Source organism: Haliaeetus albicilla, chromosome 26 (assembly GCF_947461875.1).
Source record: "Haliaeetus albicilla chromosome 26, bHalAlb1.1, whole genome shotgun sequence".
NCBI classification, from domain to species: Eukaryota; Metazoa; Chordata; class Aves; order Accipitriformes; family Accipitridae; genus Haliaeetus; species Haliaeetus albicilla.
Genome location: NC_091508.1, coordinates 7,681,283 through 7,698,297, shown reverse-complemented (window position 1 = coordinate 7,698,297; position 17,015 = coordinate 7,681,283). Strand labels below are relative to the sequence as shown.

Below are 17,015 nucleotides of genomic sequence, written 5' to 3'. Positions count from 1 at the left end.
GCTGCAGGAATTTCTTCTTGGTTGGGTCAGTTTTTCCATCATTAATGCAGCCCATACTTTAACGGTCCTTGTGCTTATAGTTGGGGTGTTTGCTCAGCAAATTACAGCATCTGTGAAAAGACCTGGTTTGCCGCCAGGGCCCATAGTACTGCTTACAGACCTGCTTTTGCTGGGCATCAAAGCGTTTGGTGTCTCAAACAATATTCTCTCCTGGCCCCGTTAGCAGACCACTACCTACTAAAGACTCCCAGGCCTCCAAGACAGTCTCAGCCTCATGAATTATATGTGTATTGATGACATATTGGGACCAGAGGGGAATACTGACTGATTCTAAGATGTGCCAGATGAGACTATTAGCAGCTCATAAAGGCTCACATTCTCAGATCTTAAGCACTGGGTTTGTCTTGAAATATCAAACCACAGAGGTGCAAATGTGAAACGCACAAGAACATACTTTCTTACTGTGTGCGGCTTTTGCAGATGACTCTCCTTATAATTCAGCAATGCATGGTCTAGTCTTGACAATGAAGTTTTATGATATTGCTATTTTACTTAATTAATTGTTGCTTTATTTCTGTCCCCAGTGCTTCCTTTCTGATGGCCACCAGTGGTATTTAGCTGTGTTATATGAATCTTGTAACACTTCCTCATTAAAAAGGAAAAGAGCTCCTAAACATTCCTTCCATGCAAGAGATAAAGTGGCTTCATTAAAAGAAAATAATTCAGGGCTCTGTCCCTGCACTGTACAGCCAGGCTCATCAGGGTGCTTGCATGCTGTGGAAGAACTTGTGAGAGGGATGGGGCATGCTTCCAGATAGCCATGTCCTCTCAGCCTTGCATAGTGCTTCCAACAAGGCACTGAGGAGCCCTTTACAAAAAAGTCCGCAGAACCTCACAGCCAGGCGGTGAAAGGCGACTTGTCCCAGGCAGCCATGTAGGGGCGAGAAATGGGTCCCTGGTGGCACATCCCTGCTCCAGCAGCCAGGCAATGCTGCCTCCCACAGTGTGTTCCACTCCTGCATCCAGCATCCATCCCTCAGTCAAGCCCAGCACCCAAGAGACTGTCTGACTCCAGCCACAGAGTGCACACGGTGCCATGCTCCCCAGAGCCAGCTCAGCTCTTTCCCATCCTCCCAGGGCCCCCGATGACCAGGAACCCCCCAGACATCACCCAAGTGTGTCCATTCACATCTGAGTAACAGCCACCCAAAGCCCAAAGGAGTGTAGTTAGTGCATGTCTCATCACTCTGTCACCTTGTCACTACGGATATTTAAGGTCCTGTGGCCAAATTTTTTGGTGCTTGGGATATGCCTCTTTGGATTATAGTTGGTGGCATTTAGCAGATACCCCCTGCTCCAAGCCTGTCCCATGTGGCTGGGCAGCACCTCAAAGATGGCTCAGGGGCTTGTCATACAGGACATCCACCCAACACTCTCCAGCAGCTCACTCCTTCCACCCTCCCGAAACTGGCTGCAGAGGGAGAACAGGCAAAGTGCAAGTACTAACCATTGCCATGGGGCACTTCCATCACAGTGCCAGCACTCCCCTTCAGGCCCACTGGTTTGAGGATAGAAAGGGATGTATTTACTTACAAACATATGTTGGCAATAATGGAACAAAGCTATAGAAAGCAAGAAAAGAACACACTGGGATGGTTATCCTTGACAATAGGACACTGCTTTACCCAGTCCAGCATCTCCATTAGCTTGTAAAGATGACTAATTAACTTTTGCAACCATCCAGCAAACCCTGGAGGGTCCTTAGAGCTACACTTTTCCTGCTTCTGTCATTCAAAAAGGCTACTCAAGTCCTGCAAAAAGCACCTGCCCAGGCCCCTTACAGCCACCCATGCACTAACTCTGAGGGAGAGAGCAATTATCTGCAAACCCCACATGGGGACTGCTCTGGCTAAGGCAGACAGTACTAAAGGGGAAGAATCATCCAGCCCACTGGTTTTTGTTCTACCCTTTCTCCAGTATTTCTCCTCCTCTCCTTCTGACTTCGGTGTTGGTACAGCTATCTGGGAACAATTTTTCACGGAAAGGGCACTACTAGCAAAGTGGGGTTTTTCCATAAGGCCTCAGAAAGTGGAGGCACCTTAGCAAAATTCAAATAAATAAGAGCTACTTCAAAAACAATGTAGTCTGCCTTGCTAGAACACAACAGTCATTTTCTTTTCTCTACAGTTCGCAGGCTGGAAGAAGTACTGATTTCCAGCAGAGAGGTACATTTTCTGCTTTGAATCCCACTGTGCTGCCAAGGATTGCTTTGCAATTCACAGCTAGCTCAGTAGTCCAGGCAAAACAAAAGATCTCTCCTTCACTTCATGCAAATGTTTAACCTACGCTTAAAAACAGCCTTTGTGCATTCTGGCCCTTTGAAGAGAAAAGTGGGGGCGGGGGGGCAGATTACACTTTAACATTACCATGGGTTGAGTGGCAGGGGGGCACAGAAAGTGCAAGTCTCCGCATTTATTTGAGTATTATGACTGCACATCACAGCCTCCACACTGTGGATGGAAAAGACACTGGAGATTTATAAGACTATAAAATACAAGGAGGAAATATTTTTCCATCCCACTGTGAGTGTTTTCTTGCCAGACTCCAAAGCAGCAGTAATATTTCAACTTTTATACAGACAGATTTAAAAAATGGCATTTTTTTCCAAAGCTCACTGAAGCCGAGAAAGCCACAATGCTTGTCAGGAGGCACTAAAGATAGCACATTATTTGTCATCATTCTTTAATCAATTAATCCCGGTCATATTTTCAAACACAGGCAAGGAGCAGACCTCATGAGAGGCACCATTTCTAAACAGATTAGGCAACTAAATGCCACTTAGGTTAGCCATATCTTCAGCACTGTGGAAACTTGCCTTCCTGGCCAGTGTCTGAGCTGCCAGGTGCACACCTGGGCACCAGCATCAGTCCATATCATCCAAGGGAGAGTTCATCCCACAGCCACAGATCCAGCTCCCTAGCTAGTGGGCTGCAGCAAGAAAAAAACATGTCCTTTCCCCTTCCTCCCGCCCACAGAAAACCCTCCAAAGATCTCCACTGGGAGCACAAGGCTGTGCTGGTGCCATGGGTGGGGATGGTGCAGTGGGACAGCAGCTGTCCTCACTGTGTCACAGTGCTGTGAATCAGAGGTAGTTTGAGAAGAGGAATACGGAACAGAGCAGAAAAGCATGTCTTGGATTAGATTAACAGGATGCCATTCTCCTTGGTGATGAACTACACCTACAGGCCATCGAAAACACAGCTGAGCTCTCAGCCCCATTCTCTTCCAGCAGCTTCTCCTTCAGCCAGGGAGTGTCTGCCCGACCCTCAGAGAGCCCAAGCCTGGCTCAGGGTGCAGCTGCCAGCATGATGAGGATGCTGGCCCTGCAGGCTGGGTTCTGAGGGCAGTGCAGTCTGGTTGCATAAACCCTACAGATCCAAAGCCTGCAGGCATGGGCAATCAGTCTGTCTTTAAGCAAATTCAGGAATGGGAATGTCCAGGGTTAAAAACAGGGCACCACAGTCCCAAGAAATCATAGGACATAAAATAAAGCAATAAATGTTGGGTTCTCTTGTGTTTTTGCTTCTGAGCCTTTTGGTGGTGGTGGTTGCTGACAAACAAGTTGTGCTGCAAGTAGAGGCTAATGGCTCTCTCTGAACAAAGCTCCAAAGTCCTTGTTGATGAACTAACGTTGGACAAAGCCTGCCCAGAAAGCTTCGAAGATGCATTTGAAGGCTTTGTTTTCTATAACCACATAGACTAGAGTATTTCTTTATTTTTAATAAAGCATGCTAGGGAGGAGGGATCTGCAGTCACACAACTCTGGGATCTGGGGCTCTTACACTTCAAATGTTGGGAGTAACCTAAAAACATGGGGGTTGGCCACATTGCAACCTACCAATGTTTACAAGGCCTTCTCCCTCTACAGCAGTGACTGCAGGGGACAAACTGGACACCAGCAGCTACTTTGAACTTGTAGGCTGGGAACTGGCTGGGGAGGTCTGGGTTGAGGACAGGCAGTGGGAAAAGCTTCTGGCCCAGTTAGCCCTGATGGCCCTGCTTGTTCTTCTCTGAGCACCGTTTCTCATTGTTTTCTCCCCAGATGACTTAGATGCAGATGACCTCCAGCTGGACCTTGAGGAATCAAAGTTGCACCCCACTATTCAGTGCACGCCAAGCCCCGGTGAGCAGCCAGGGAAACCCTTTGAACAAAGCTGGGATACTTTGAGCTTCTCTAAATCCCCAGGATCCCACAACCCTTCCTGCAGTGTCTCATAGATGTGCACATCAGAAGCCTAAATGGTTGGGCTTTGGCCAAACTGGGGACAAGTGAGGAGTTCCTTCTCCCACTCGGAGGCAGCTGCCCTCCTATGAGGAGAGGACAAGGTAATGGTATCCCTGACCAGGAATCCCAGGTATCACCAGCTCCTCCATCCACCAAACTGCCCACAGTCAGACTCTGTCTTTCAAGAAGTTCCTGTTCCCTTGCAACTTTTACTTTGCTTTGTCCCAGCCAGCCCAGAATATTGCACGACAAGACCTTGTCCTTGATCTCCTGATCATACTTGCGGCACTGCAAACTGCAGGGGTACTTTACTCTGTCTCCTGAGAAAGGGAGAGAAGTGAGGTGCTGGACTGCACCCAGCCACTTTCTCCTTACTTCCATCAACAACATGCCAGCAGGCACAGGCTGGCTGGGACATGAGGAAGCTGCCTTCTGATTTTGTCCCCATTCACAGCTCAGTGGTATGTTACACAAGCACAACTGGAGGCTGGAGAGGCCTGGCTCCATCCAGGCTGCTGTGGGACACTGGCAAGGATGGAGTTTTCACCAGCTGTCCCACTGAGTTTGCTGCAAAAGAGACAAGAAGGAACAAGATTTTAGCAGAGGGCATGCCCTGCTGCCTGGGTACAGAGTTGCTGGCTCTCTGAGGAAAGCCAGCCGAAGACCTCCACGCTTTTTGAGCCGAACAAGATTTCCCAATGTCCTTTAACATCTTTTGTTCTCAACCGCCTAAAACTTGGCCTGTCCTGTTTCTGGTTTTGCTGAGCTCCCACCCTGAGCCCCTCACTGTAACATCCATATCCCTCCCACATGCAACTCTGTCTCATTGCACTGTCTCTGCTCCGTCTCTTCTTTTCCCTTTGGCAAACAGCATCCACCACCAGTCCCCTTTTTACCCCTCCATGACCTTCCCTTATTCACTCCTCCTTCTCCCCATATCCATCCTCCACCATTCTTTCTCCTGACATCCTCCCACATTCTCCTTGCTCAGGCTCCTCTGTCCCTTCCCTGCCACCCCAGCTCCCTCCAGCTCTTCCTTGACCCTGTTATCTCTCCCTCCTGCTCTAACACTTCATCTCATCTTGGCCATCCCCTCTGTGCAGAGGTCATTCATACAGAAACAGTAAGACACCACTTAGCCAAGGTCTTGAGTAGAAGGGCAGAGGTTGGCAATATCAGAGCAGGATGCAGCATCCTGACATCTCTCGCACATCTCCACACCACTAACTCCAAGATCCCAGGCGTATGTGAGAAGAAGCAGCTAACGGCAGAGTGGCCCAAATGCCAAGCTGACACCAGGAGTGTTAGTGGGTCTGGAGTCCCACAGAAATGTGGTTCATTGTGGTCATGAGCTCTTTTGGGCAAATGCCTACCTGGAGCTCAGACTCTGCCCCATTGACCAGTGTAGGGCAGGTGGGACATGAGAGCAAAAAGGCTTTGCCATACATACAGTCATGGGGTGGCAATGCCAGCCCCCAACCTGTTTACATTTTAGGAGCTCTGATAAGTTTGCCATTTCTCACATTTCCCATATGACCTCTCCCTGTACCTCATTTCTGCCCTATACAAGATCTGAGGAGATGCCCGAGGCACACCAGTGTGAGCACAGGAGTGTAGGGATGGAGCCAAGAGGCAGCTGCAGAAAAGGGCAGACAAAGTTGTATGCTCCTTTCCAGCCCTCAGCATTCAAGGGGCTGGTGGGGTCAGAAAAGGGCTAGGACCTGGCCACTGCTCTGAGCAGCACCACTAGAGTGAAACGGTCTATTCTGGGTATAACTTTGGGGTTTGTTTTCTTCCAGGTCCCTTCAAGCCTTGTGATCATTTGTTTGAAAGCTGGATCATCCGCCTGGGAGTCTGGGTCATTGTTCTGGTCTCGGTGCTCTGCAACGGGCTGGTCATTCTGGCTGTCTTTGCCTCTCCCAGCTACCTCTCTCCGGTTAAGTTCATCATCGGCTCCATAGCTGGAGCCAACATGCTGACTGGTATTTCCTGCAGTATGCTGGCTCTCGTTGACGCCCTGACCTACAGCCAGTTTGCCAAATATGGTGCCAGGTGGGAGACCGGTGCAGGCTGCAGGGTGACGGGATTCCTGTCAGTGTTTGCCTCTGAGGCTGCCATCTTTCTGCTGACATTGGCTGCCGTGCAGTGCAGCATTTCAGTCTCCTGTGTGCGGGGCTATGGAAAGTCACCCTTCTTAGGCAAGGTCAAGGCTGCTGCCTTTTGCTGCCTGTTGCTGTCTTCTGTGGCTGCCATTCTGCCCCTCTTCTCCATTGGGGAATATGGAGCATCCCCTCTCTGCCTCCCGTATCCCATCCCAGATGGGAAACCCACCACCCTGGGCTTCACTGTGGCCTTGGTGATGACAAACATGCTCTGCTTCCTGACTATCACAGGCACCTACATCCGACTCTACTGCAACCTGCTGAAGGGGGAGTTCAGCGCTGTCTGGGACTGTGCCATGGTCAAGCATGTGGCCTGGCTGATCTTCACCAACTGCCTCCTCTACTGCCCAGTGGCCTTCCTCACTTTCTCCTCCATGCTCAACCTCTTCCTCATCACCCCAGAGGTCATCAAATCCATCCTCCTTGTGGTCCTGCCCCTGCCTGCCTGCCTAAACCCCTTGCTCTACCTGCTCTTCAACCCCCACTTCAGAGATGACCTCCGCCTGCTGAGGCAGAAGGGCCAGGACAAGGGGAGCTACCCCCAGTCCTGCGGGGTCGATGACATGGAGAAAAGCTCCTATGACTCCACCCAGGCTCTGGTGAGCTTCTCCGACATTGACCACATATTTGAGACACCTGATTCCCTGGGAGTGCACCCCATTCTCGACAGCTACAGCTTCCCCTCCATGACACTCATCCCCTGCCAGCAAAGGGTGGGCACCAGGGGGAAGGAGAGGGGCTTCTCTGAGCATTGTCCCTGCCTCAATGACAGTGAGGTGCTGATCACTTCAGAGAGCCGAGATCCAGCCAGCAGCAGCCTCCGGATAACCTTCTTTCCCTCCCCACCCACACCACCCTACACGTCTCACTTATAAACCTCCTCTGAGTAGCCGTGCCAAACAGCCCCACACCACACACTGAGGGCCAGCCCCAGCGCTGGGTGGCCAGCAAGCTGACAGCAGGCTGCTCCATGTAAAGTACCAGTACAACCCATCTACCCTTACCCCCCATCATATCTGCCTGGGCAACAGGCACCGCTCTGCCAGCTGCCACATGCCTGGAAGGGCTCTGACTGACCTCCAGATACTCAAGGCTGGACATGGGAGGAGATAAACCCTTTGCGCAAGTGTTTCTCCTACTAGGGACTGCCTTGGAGAGAGCCCCATTAGCTCAGGAGATGGGCCAGGGAGACCCTCATCATCATCATCCTGCAGCATCGCAAGCCAGGAGGAGCCTGCAGCAAAGCCAAGCATGTCTTCTCAAGGCAGAGATGTCTTAGCAAGCCAAAGCCATTGCTCTGTGGCAGGAACACAGGGAAATGGCCAACTGCAATGACATGGCCACCTATAGGGACCTCAAGCCTTGTCCTCAAGGGTCCTCCACAGGTCCTACAGACCCCTGGAAACGGTCTTGTGTCTGCCCCATGACATCGACTGGAAGAGCAGAAGTGGGTTAAAAGCAGTGTATCCATGTGTGCACCTGAGGTTTGGACCACCTCTGTTTTGGGAGGCTCGGCTTCATCCACTGGGAGCCTCATGGGTTGGGCAGGACCCCAACTTTCAGCAGATACCAGGAGCTGGGAATGCTTAGACCCTCTTTCAATCTGACCCACAGTGTCTGACAAGGGGTCTCTGAACCCCAAGGCAGCCAAATCCAAACACCTCTCTGGAGAAACCTATGTGCTTTGCCTGAGGTCACTCAGCAGCACCTGGCCAAGGCACCCAAGGGAACACCGGGCTGCCTCCACCCTCATTGCTCTCTCCACCTTCACACGCTGTAGCACACCTGGGGCACTCCTGTCTGTACTCACCTGGCTCCTGGTCAGGCGCAGTGAAAATGGGCTCTGGCTCCCTCACTGCCCCAAAACCTCACTCCTGGAAGAGGCTGTTGGTTCTTGGGTACATGTCCCCCATACAGAATAGCCATACTGGGGGCTGCATTTGCCCTCCCCTATTTTAAGGGCAGCTTGTATAGAAGGAGGGAACAGAAATCAGCCTTGTGGGATGATGGTATCAGGAGGACACAGGCCACTTGGAACAGTCTCAGATTTGCCCCCTGCAGCTCAGGGATCTCCCAAATCCATCCTCTCCATCACAAACCCTCCCACTGCCACCCAATGCAGCAGGGAGCCCCACAGTCAGAGCTCAGGCCCTGGGCAAAGCTTTGGTTCTGCTGACACTACTGCAGCTGTATATCATTGATTCTTGTGAGATAATAAATGAGCCCCGTTGCTGATCAGTGGCTGGCTTCTGTCCTCTTGCATGTGAAAAGCACCTTGTTGGTTCATTCAGTGGCTGACTGCCTGCCTCTCCCAGCCAAGCTGGGCTGCTGTAGCTTGGATATTGTCTGTATTGCCTGAGTGAGGACTGGGAAATTGCATTGTGTCCACATGAGCAGGCACCATCCTCCCCACCCCTCTTCTTCAGAGGGACGAGCCGAACCACCTGCCTTTATGCAGCAGAATTACACCATCTGTGTCCCTCACCAGACCCCATGGATAAGACCCACCTGGTTGCATCCTGTGATCTGCTGCTCAGCTGTCTGGGTTCATGAGCAGGAAAGAGTCTGCTGCATAAATGTTTAAGGATATCCTATAACAGAGCCTCTCATGCAAAGACAGACTCCCCAGCCAGAGCCTAGCTCTGCTTCCCTTCTCTGCACATGAGCCCTGTAGTCTTATCTCAAGAAGAAAAACTTGAGATATCAGCAGGAAATCAGAGGAATGAGATCCAAAGATTAGAGAAGAGGATGGGAACCCCAAATTTAGTGACAAAATCCAAAGCTCTGCTATGCAGTTCAGGTGGGAACCATAAAAAACGTGCCCTGTTGTGATACTTGAATCCTGATCCAGACTTCTGAAATCCTACAGATGCTCAAAGTCAGTTCTCATGCTTGGCTTATTAAAAACACTGAGCCATTTTCTTCCATTTCCTTAGGGCTGCTCATGTGCACATGACTGGGAAAGACTCATACCTAGTTTGATTTGCAGAAATAAAATGCTCCTTCAGAAGTTGGATTATACAGCCCCAGCATAAATCCAAATTCCCCAGCACGTATCCTAACTCCATAAGGAAATCCCTAATTATAAGACACTCCAAAATAAACCGCACTGACATTGACACAATGAGCATCACTACAAGTCACAGATTAACTGCAATGCTCTCTTGCCTGAAATCCCCCACACTGCACTGCTGCCGGAAGTATTCGTGCCACACTAGCATGCACTAAGTTAACCAAATGAACAGTTGACAGACAGCTATCCCCAATGGATGGAGCACATGAGCTCTCCACAGGCACTGGGCCATCAGGGAACAGTCACACAACATCATAGTAGCAGAAGCTAAGTAGTACTTGGGACAACACAAGCAGGATGTTGCATGGTCAGTGTAGCAGAAACTGAGTCCCTGGTTGTCCCAGCTGGTAGATAGGGTTCCCAAAAGGCATGGATGTTATGCACACTTCCTACACACATCAGTGTGCGTGGACAGGTTGCCATGGCTGGAGAGACTGTGGTGTAAAGCCAACAGCTTCCAACCTGCCTGCCCCTTATACAGTCTCAGACTAGCTGGGCACATCCCACTGTGATGTTGTCATAGGTGCCTCAGGTGGTGACCACCATGGGGTGGACCAACTAGTAAAGAGCGTTACAGACATCATTCATAGTACTGAACACACAGGAACAGGTGAGTCTGAGTTCAAGACTGATAGGAGTCTGGCACAGCCAGCTTTCCAGGGCTCATGCTTATCACCTCTGGAGCTGACTGAAGAGGAGGAAGAGCATCTGAGAGTGCCCAACCCAGGAAAAGCCTGCGATAATGACAGGATTGATGCAGGCACAGGCACTGTCCTTCCCAAGACCAATAACATTTCCCCAGAAAGCTGTGGAAAAGTCCACTGCGGGGCTGGGTAAAAGCCCTCTGGAGTGTGTGGGCCCCTAGTAATCAATGTGGGACTTCCCACCCCCTCTTCTTATAGATGAAGCAATGGCCAGCAGCCCTGCTGGTCTTGTCTGTGCCCCAGCACAGCACAGCCCAGCACAGCCAAACTGAGCCCTACAGCACCTCGCTCCATCTCTCAGGGCCTCCACAGTAGAGGCTGCCTATGTATATCCTGACCATTATGCCCTGCTCACCCACAATCCCCACTCCACCCTGTCTTCTACCTCACTTGTGTCTTCAGGCACACACCTGGATCGTGTCTCCTGGGAGGGGGGACATTGCCTATGCCAAGGACAGGCTGCAGGGCACCTCTGGGGAAGGAGGGACTGAGAGAGCACCAGGCCACCCCAAAGGGCTTTGAGCCCAGAAAGCAGACACACTGCACAAAAAGCACAGAAGCACTCCATTGCTGTTCAGCATGGAACCTTTTCCTATCAAGGGCTTGCAAGCTGCCTCCAGGGAAGCTCTGGTGAAACAGTTGCCCCTTAAAGCCAGTACCCACCTCACGGCTACCCAGGAACTGTCTACCCCAAAGAGAACAAAGCTACTGGATACAGATCCTGTGTGATACGTCAGCCAGCACCCTCTTTTCTACTCTACAGAGCCAGCTCTCATCAGGCTCAGAGCCCTTCCTCAAAGTACTTCTGCACAGGCCAGTCTCCTTGCTTAACTGGATACAAGCTTGTCATGGAGCAGGGATGACACCTGTTCCCTCTGCTTCCTCGGGGCCACAAGGGGACCCTCAGAGCCCGTTCAGAGTAAATACACCCTGATGCCCTCTCTGAGCTGTGGTCTTTGCAAGATTAAAGAGGAAAGGAGGAAGTATAAACACAGAGCATGTTCTGTCCTGACCCACAGAGGTGCCTGAGAAACAGTGAGAGCTTATGGATCTGCAGAGGTGCAGGAATCAGAAACCAGCATCCTCCCCTCTGCTATTGCAGGCCATAAATCCAGAGTATGAACTCTCTGGCAAATGCTCATTAAAGTGCCTTTCATCACATCTCTAACAGGGTACATACGGCTTTCCACCCTACCAAACACTAAATTCAATAATTATTAAAAGCAAAAGTAAAAGCAATCCTACACCACACCATCTCCCTTCTTAGCAGCTGGTTTGGCCCTTACTGGTGCCAGGCTGACCACTTTCAGGTAGCTCAGCCCTCTGCCAGTCTTTAGGTAACGGAGGGTAAACCCTGCTGCTCCACAGACAGCACAACCAGCCTGGATTACCCAGTCCCACAGACAATCAGGAGTCAGCTTGGACTATGTAAACCACTGCTTGTCAACCAACAGAGGTGTGAAATTACTTCAGCAACCCCAGAACAGAGCGAAGTTCTTGCTCCCCATTCTCCACCAGCAAGAACTCATGAGGCTGCTCTTCTGCCTCCTGGACTAAGCTTTGGCAGTGAGATATTACGTTGTCTGGATACTTCTGGATGATCCTCTTCAAGGCCACCAAATGTTAGCATAGGCCTCACAACAGCAACCAGAGGTCCTTGAGGCATCATGAGCTCTCTTCATTGGAGTCAGGGCTCCCCTGGATTCCAGCCTTTGGAAGGGGATGTACGCAACTAAGGGACTGACAGAGAAGTTTAAGTCTGTGCCCCCTCCCTGTAGCATGATTGCTCCTGGTTGGAAGAGCTGTGGCTGCCAAAGAGCCCCAGACAGAAGCCAGTGAGTTGCGCCTCATGGTTGGACAAGTGGAGCTGGACTGTGAGTCCCAACGCAATAAGGCTAGAGTTCTGTCAGTGTGATAGAGTGGGTTGGCAATCCCCCCCACTCAGCTGGTGGTCCTGGGTCCCCTCTGACACACCAGAGGTTTCCAGGAGCTGATGGTGGCACACTTTGCAGGCACTGCCTGCAACAGCCTGAGTAAGCAAGAGGGCACAGAAGTGGTGGGACACGTTGAAGGGAGGAGGACAAGGCCACACTGCTTTGCGGGTTACATTTTGGCTGATGTGGCATATTCCAGGCAGAGGCCCTCTGGGTAGCTGGATGACATGCAGAGCTGCTCTGGAAGCCATTGTCAGGGCTGGGCACCTTTGAGGTTTCCCCTGCACGTCAGCAAGGCACTGTCAGGACACCCTGAAGGGGAGACACAGCGTGTTTCAGGGAGGATTTTGGCCCTGAGGGACCCGGAAGCATTGTCTAACAGGACAATGTAGAGACAGTTTGTAGGCACCCTCAGATGTCAATTTTTCACTTGTCCAGCCCTCATGGCTGTAGATGTGCAACTCCTCTGAAACAAAGCCAGTGAAGCAAGCACCCTATGGTATTATTTTTATAATCTCATTGTTTTTTCCACCAGCGTTGTAATTTCTGGAAGCCTGGGCCATGATTCAGGACACTTGGGATGGCAGCACTGCCACAGTCAAGGGAATGCAATCGGTGAGAAGCAAGCTCTGCATGGGATTGCAATATCTGGTACTAGCCTCCTTGGAGGCCAAAGGAAAACAGACACGTTTTGGAGAATGCAAGCCCATCTTCGAGACTGAGATAGACCACACATCAGGTCTGGCAGCTGACCTCAGCAGTTTCTGGTTATACCCTGAGCTACCAAAGGGTTAATACCTTTTCCCTACTCTCCAGTGACACAAAACCATATTCACATTTTCAGACAATCTCTTCCAAACATGCCCCGAGAACCATTACTGTTCAAGACCTGATTGGGAACTTCCAGGCTATCTCATTCACACAGAGTTTGCTAGTTTGAGCTCCTGGAAGCAAACCTGAGGCATTTTATCTCAACTTTTTGTCTGTGAATATTTTGTTAGCTGTAATTCCTGCTGGGATCTTTCCCCTGCCATCCAGACCCAACATTTCTCCACATGGACACTGTGGTCCCAGCCCTGAATCCCCACACACCTCTTCCTTCCATCACAGACCCCAGGAAGGGGATGCTGGCTGGTGTAGGCACAGACAGTCCAGAGCAGGAGCATCAAGAGAACCAAACATATTGGCTTTTGTTCTCAAAGTGAAAGACATTGTGATCTTCAATCTCCACTGGCCATGGTGTAGGTTTTCCTTGTATCTGCTGCATTCTATGGTCTCTGTCAGAGTTTCAGGATGGAACAGCCAAAGATGGGCAGACTGGCACAGAAAAAGGTGAGATGTGATGGATGACCTCACGGACGACTCTCAGCTAAAAAGACCTACAAAAGGTTTCCACCTTCAGATCAGAAGCTACGAAAGGTTTGACCCCAAATGGAGCAGGGAGCCAGGGAAGAGCATGGAACAACCACCTCGTGGCATCCTGTCCTGCCAAGGAAATGGTATAGCACACTTCACTCCTTCTCTGCTGGGTAAAGACCACACTGCTTTCATGCAGCAGAGAGTTGGCTGTCCTATGCGCTTAGAGCCTTCAGACATGAGTCTGGTAACTGTGTTCCCAGGAATGCAGTCAAAGCCACAGATGTGTCTGAAATCTACCTTGCTTCCAGCTGTATGCTTCCCATACCCAGAGGAGGGAGAGGCACCACTTCAAAAGGTGATAGGCAGGAACATGGTGCGGAGGAGACAGGCTTGCAAGGGATTGAAGATTTAACAGCTTGTTCTGATTCCTCTGGCCAGCACACTCTCCCACTGCTATGCTGGGAAGTATTCTGCTGGGATGTATGACACATACTTCTGAAGGGAAGAGCAAAGCACCAATCTCTTGACTGGCCCAGCAAGAGCCAAGACTATATGCTGTGCTGAACTGCAAGCTAGGGCAGCATTTTTATTATCCTTTCTCAACTTCCAGTGCCATAAACTATTTGTGATAGTAAATCTATCTGAGTGATACTAATTAGCATGCCTCACACTTCTCCTCCATTGCATCCCATCACAAGAGGGTATCTGTATTCAAATCCATCCAGAAGTTTTTGTATGAATTTGTCTTTCTTTGCCAAGTACTTCCAAATCATCTTCTCTACTCCCTCTCTAAAATCCAGATAAGCTTATTCTGCTGGCTCAAAGGCTACCTGCCATTTGTCTTCTCCTAAATTTTAATAATATCACAATTAAATATCATGCTTTTTTTTACATTAGTTGTTCTAGTGGTGGGTAAGAACTTATCAGACATAGTCTGCTTTTAAAGATAAAGTATTTATATCATTCTTATCACTTATTCTTAAGAATAATTCCACACTATTCCAAATCTACACCAAGAATAATCACAAAATCACAGAATCAGAATCACTGAAGTTGGAAGGGACCTCTCAAGATCACCTAGTCCAACCTGCCTAGTCAAGCAGGGTCAGTTACAGCAGGTTGCCCAGGACTGCATCTGGTCAGGTTTTGAATAACTCCATGGATGGGGAGACTCCACAATCCCTTTGGACAATCTATTCCAGTGTTTGACCAGCCTCATGGGTGTTTTTTTATGTTCAGATGGAATTTTCTGTGCTTCAAATTGTGCCCTTCATCTCTTGTCCTGTCACTGGGCACCAGTGAGAAGAGTCTGACTCTTCTTCATTCCCTCCCTTCCGGTATTTATACACATTGACAAGATCCCCCTTAGCCTTCTGTTCTCCAGGCTAAACATCCCAGCTCTCTGAGCTTCTTTTCATGTGAGAAATGCTCCAGGCCTTTAATGACCTTTGTGGCCCTTCACCAGACTCTCTCCAGTAAGTTCATGCCTTTTTTGTACTGGGCAATCCAGAAATGGACACAATACACCAGATGTGCCCTCACCAGTGCTGAGTAGAGGGGAAGGATCACCTCCCTGCATCTGCTGGCAAGGCTTTTCCAAATGCAGCCGAGGATGCTAGTGGCCTTCCTTCCCACAAGGGTGCATTACTGGTTCATGGTCAGCTTGTTGTCTGCCCAGAAGCCCAGGCCCTTCTCTGCAGAGCTGCTTCCCAGCCAGTCAGCCTCCAGCTTGTACTGATTCGTGGCATTATTTCTCTTCCTACATATGCCTGTGCATGGTCAAGAAAAGACTCTACATGGGTGGTCTGTCTTTCTATACTCTGTAAATGCTATTGTATGTATATTTGATTTCAGACATACACACACACAAATATTCAATAACATGAATATGTGCACTTTACTCACTTATTTCTATATAAAAACACCTTGCCTCACCCCAAAGTCCTGCAACTACCATCCTAAACTGTCTTGTGCATCATCCTGAGATAGGAAGAAAATTATTCTCTGCTGCAGTGTGTAGAGCTGGGCTTATTCACAGAGCAGTAACCAAGACTTCTCAGCACAGAACAAGGGGATTAGGGATTTCTCTACAGCATCCAACACTGTCTGTTAGAGAGAGGACACAAAGCTGCATTAGCATGGCAATCTTATCTCTCATCTTTCCAGAGCTGTGGTTCTCACCTCCCAAGTAAACCCATGGCATGTGTTTTTCTTTTGCCAAAATGTTGGACTTTTTCTGGCATCCATAGCAGCTCAACAAGCACAGTTCCACTTGCCATGGCTGGTATCTCAGCACTGTGAAGTATCAAAATCCAATGATGGTAATCTCATTTACAAGTATGCATTAATATGTAACAGGAGCTATACTGGTGGAACTTCAATGTTAGGAAACCGTAAGAAACAGGAATAGAATGGCTTACTTTAAATTTAAATCCTGTCCTGATTCACTTGATATCATTTTGCCCATAGGCCTCATCCTTTTTTTTTTCTTTGAGACATGAGAAAGCCATTGATACTCTTGCATTCAGTGTCCAAAGTCAGTGATATTTATGGAGGAGCATGTGACAAGCTGAGGAACATGTAAAGCTTCAGTTAACAGGTGAAAGATGCCAGTTCTGCTGTGAGAACACTAAAAAGAACCAAGTCTATGGCAAGAAGTCTCCTTGTAGGCTCTTCTGGAACTTAATAGCAAGCAATTAAGACATTTGCTCAATGTGCTCAAATAATCTTCTGTGGATTTACAACTTCATTATTGATTGCACGGTGTGGCAATGGCTGCATAAAGGCTGGGACGCAGCACTGTTCTTCATGTATATCTTGCGGTGAATGTTACCTATGTTGAACTACTGCTAATATCATATAATGTCATAACTGCAAGAAGGGAAACAAGGCATGCTCTGGACAGGCATATCGGTATCCAAAACATGGAGAGTAATGGGACATCTTTTTCCCATAAAAAGTCAAACATGCTCTTTCATTATTGCAGTTTCTATCCCCCAAAAATAAAACGGCAGAAATGCCAGGCTGCCAAAGTACTTCCTTTGACAGTATTAAGCAACTGCTCATTCATTTATGACTATCATCACAAATGGACTGCGACAATCAGGACTTTTCAAAGTGTTCTGAAATAAAATAAAATATAAAATAAAAAGCAAGACCCACCAGGGGACATGGGAGACACATTCTTCACAAGGAATAAAGCACTGTGTTTGAAGGTAATGACTAACATCACATCAAAGACAACAGCCTAAAACCAGAAGGGATTGGCCAACCAGTCAGCATCACACATAAATATTATAAGATCTATTTCTTTAAACCGATTAGCTGATTTTCCTGAAGTGTAAATCAAGCTGACAGCAAAGCCATCTACAAACTAAACACACATTTTCCCCTCTTCCTGATGACAGCATTTTCTTTGCTTGGGGAGAGACTGGATTCTTTGAGGTATTGTCTCCCTTCCTTATCCAGCAGCCTGGGATAGCCTTAGAGACAAAGAAA

General features: G+C 49.0%; 1 protein-coding gene across 1 annotated transcript in view; it reads left to right on the top strand.

The window, feature by feature from the left end:
• LGR6 (leucine rich repeat containing G protein-coupled receptor 6) overlaps positions 1-8,682 on the top strand; it is a 150,541-nt gene extending 141,859 nt beyond the window's left edge. The window contains exons 17-18 of the mRNA XM_069771827.1: positions 4,103-4,183; positions 6,085-8,682. Of these exons, the coding sequence (XP_069627928.1) occupies positions 4,103-4,183; positions 6,085-7,322 (1,319 nt within the window). The 3' untranslated portion in view covers positions 7,323-8,682. The remainder of the gene's footprint in view (positions 1-4,102; positions 4,184-6,084) is intronic.
• The last annotated feature ends 8,333 nt before the right edge of the window (positions 8,683-17,015 follow it).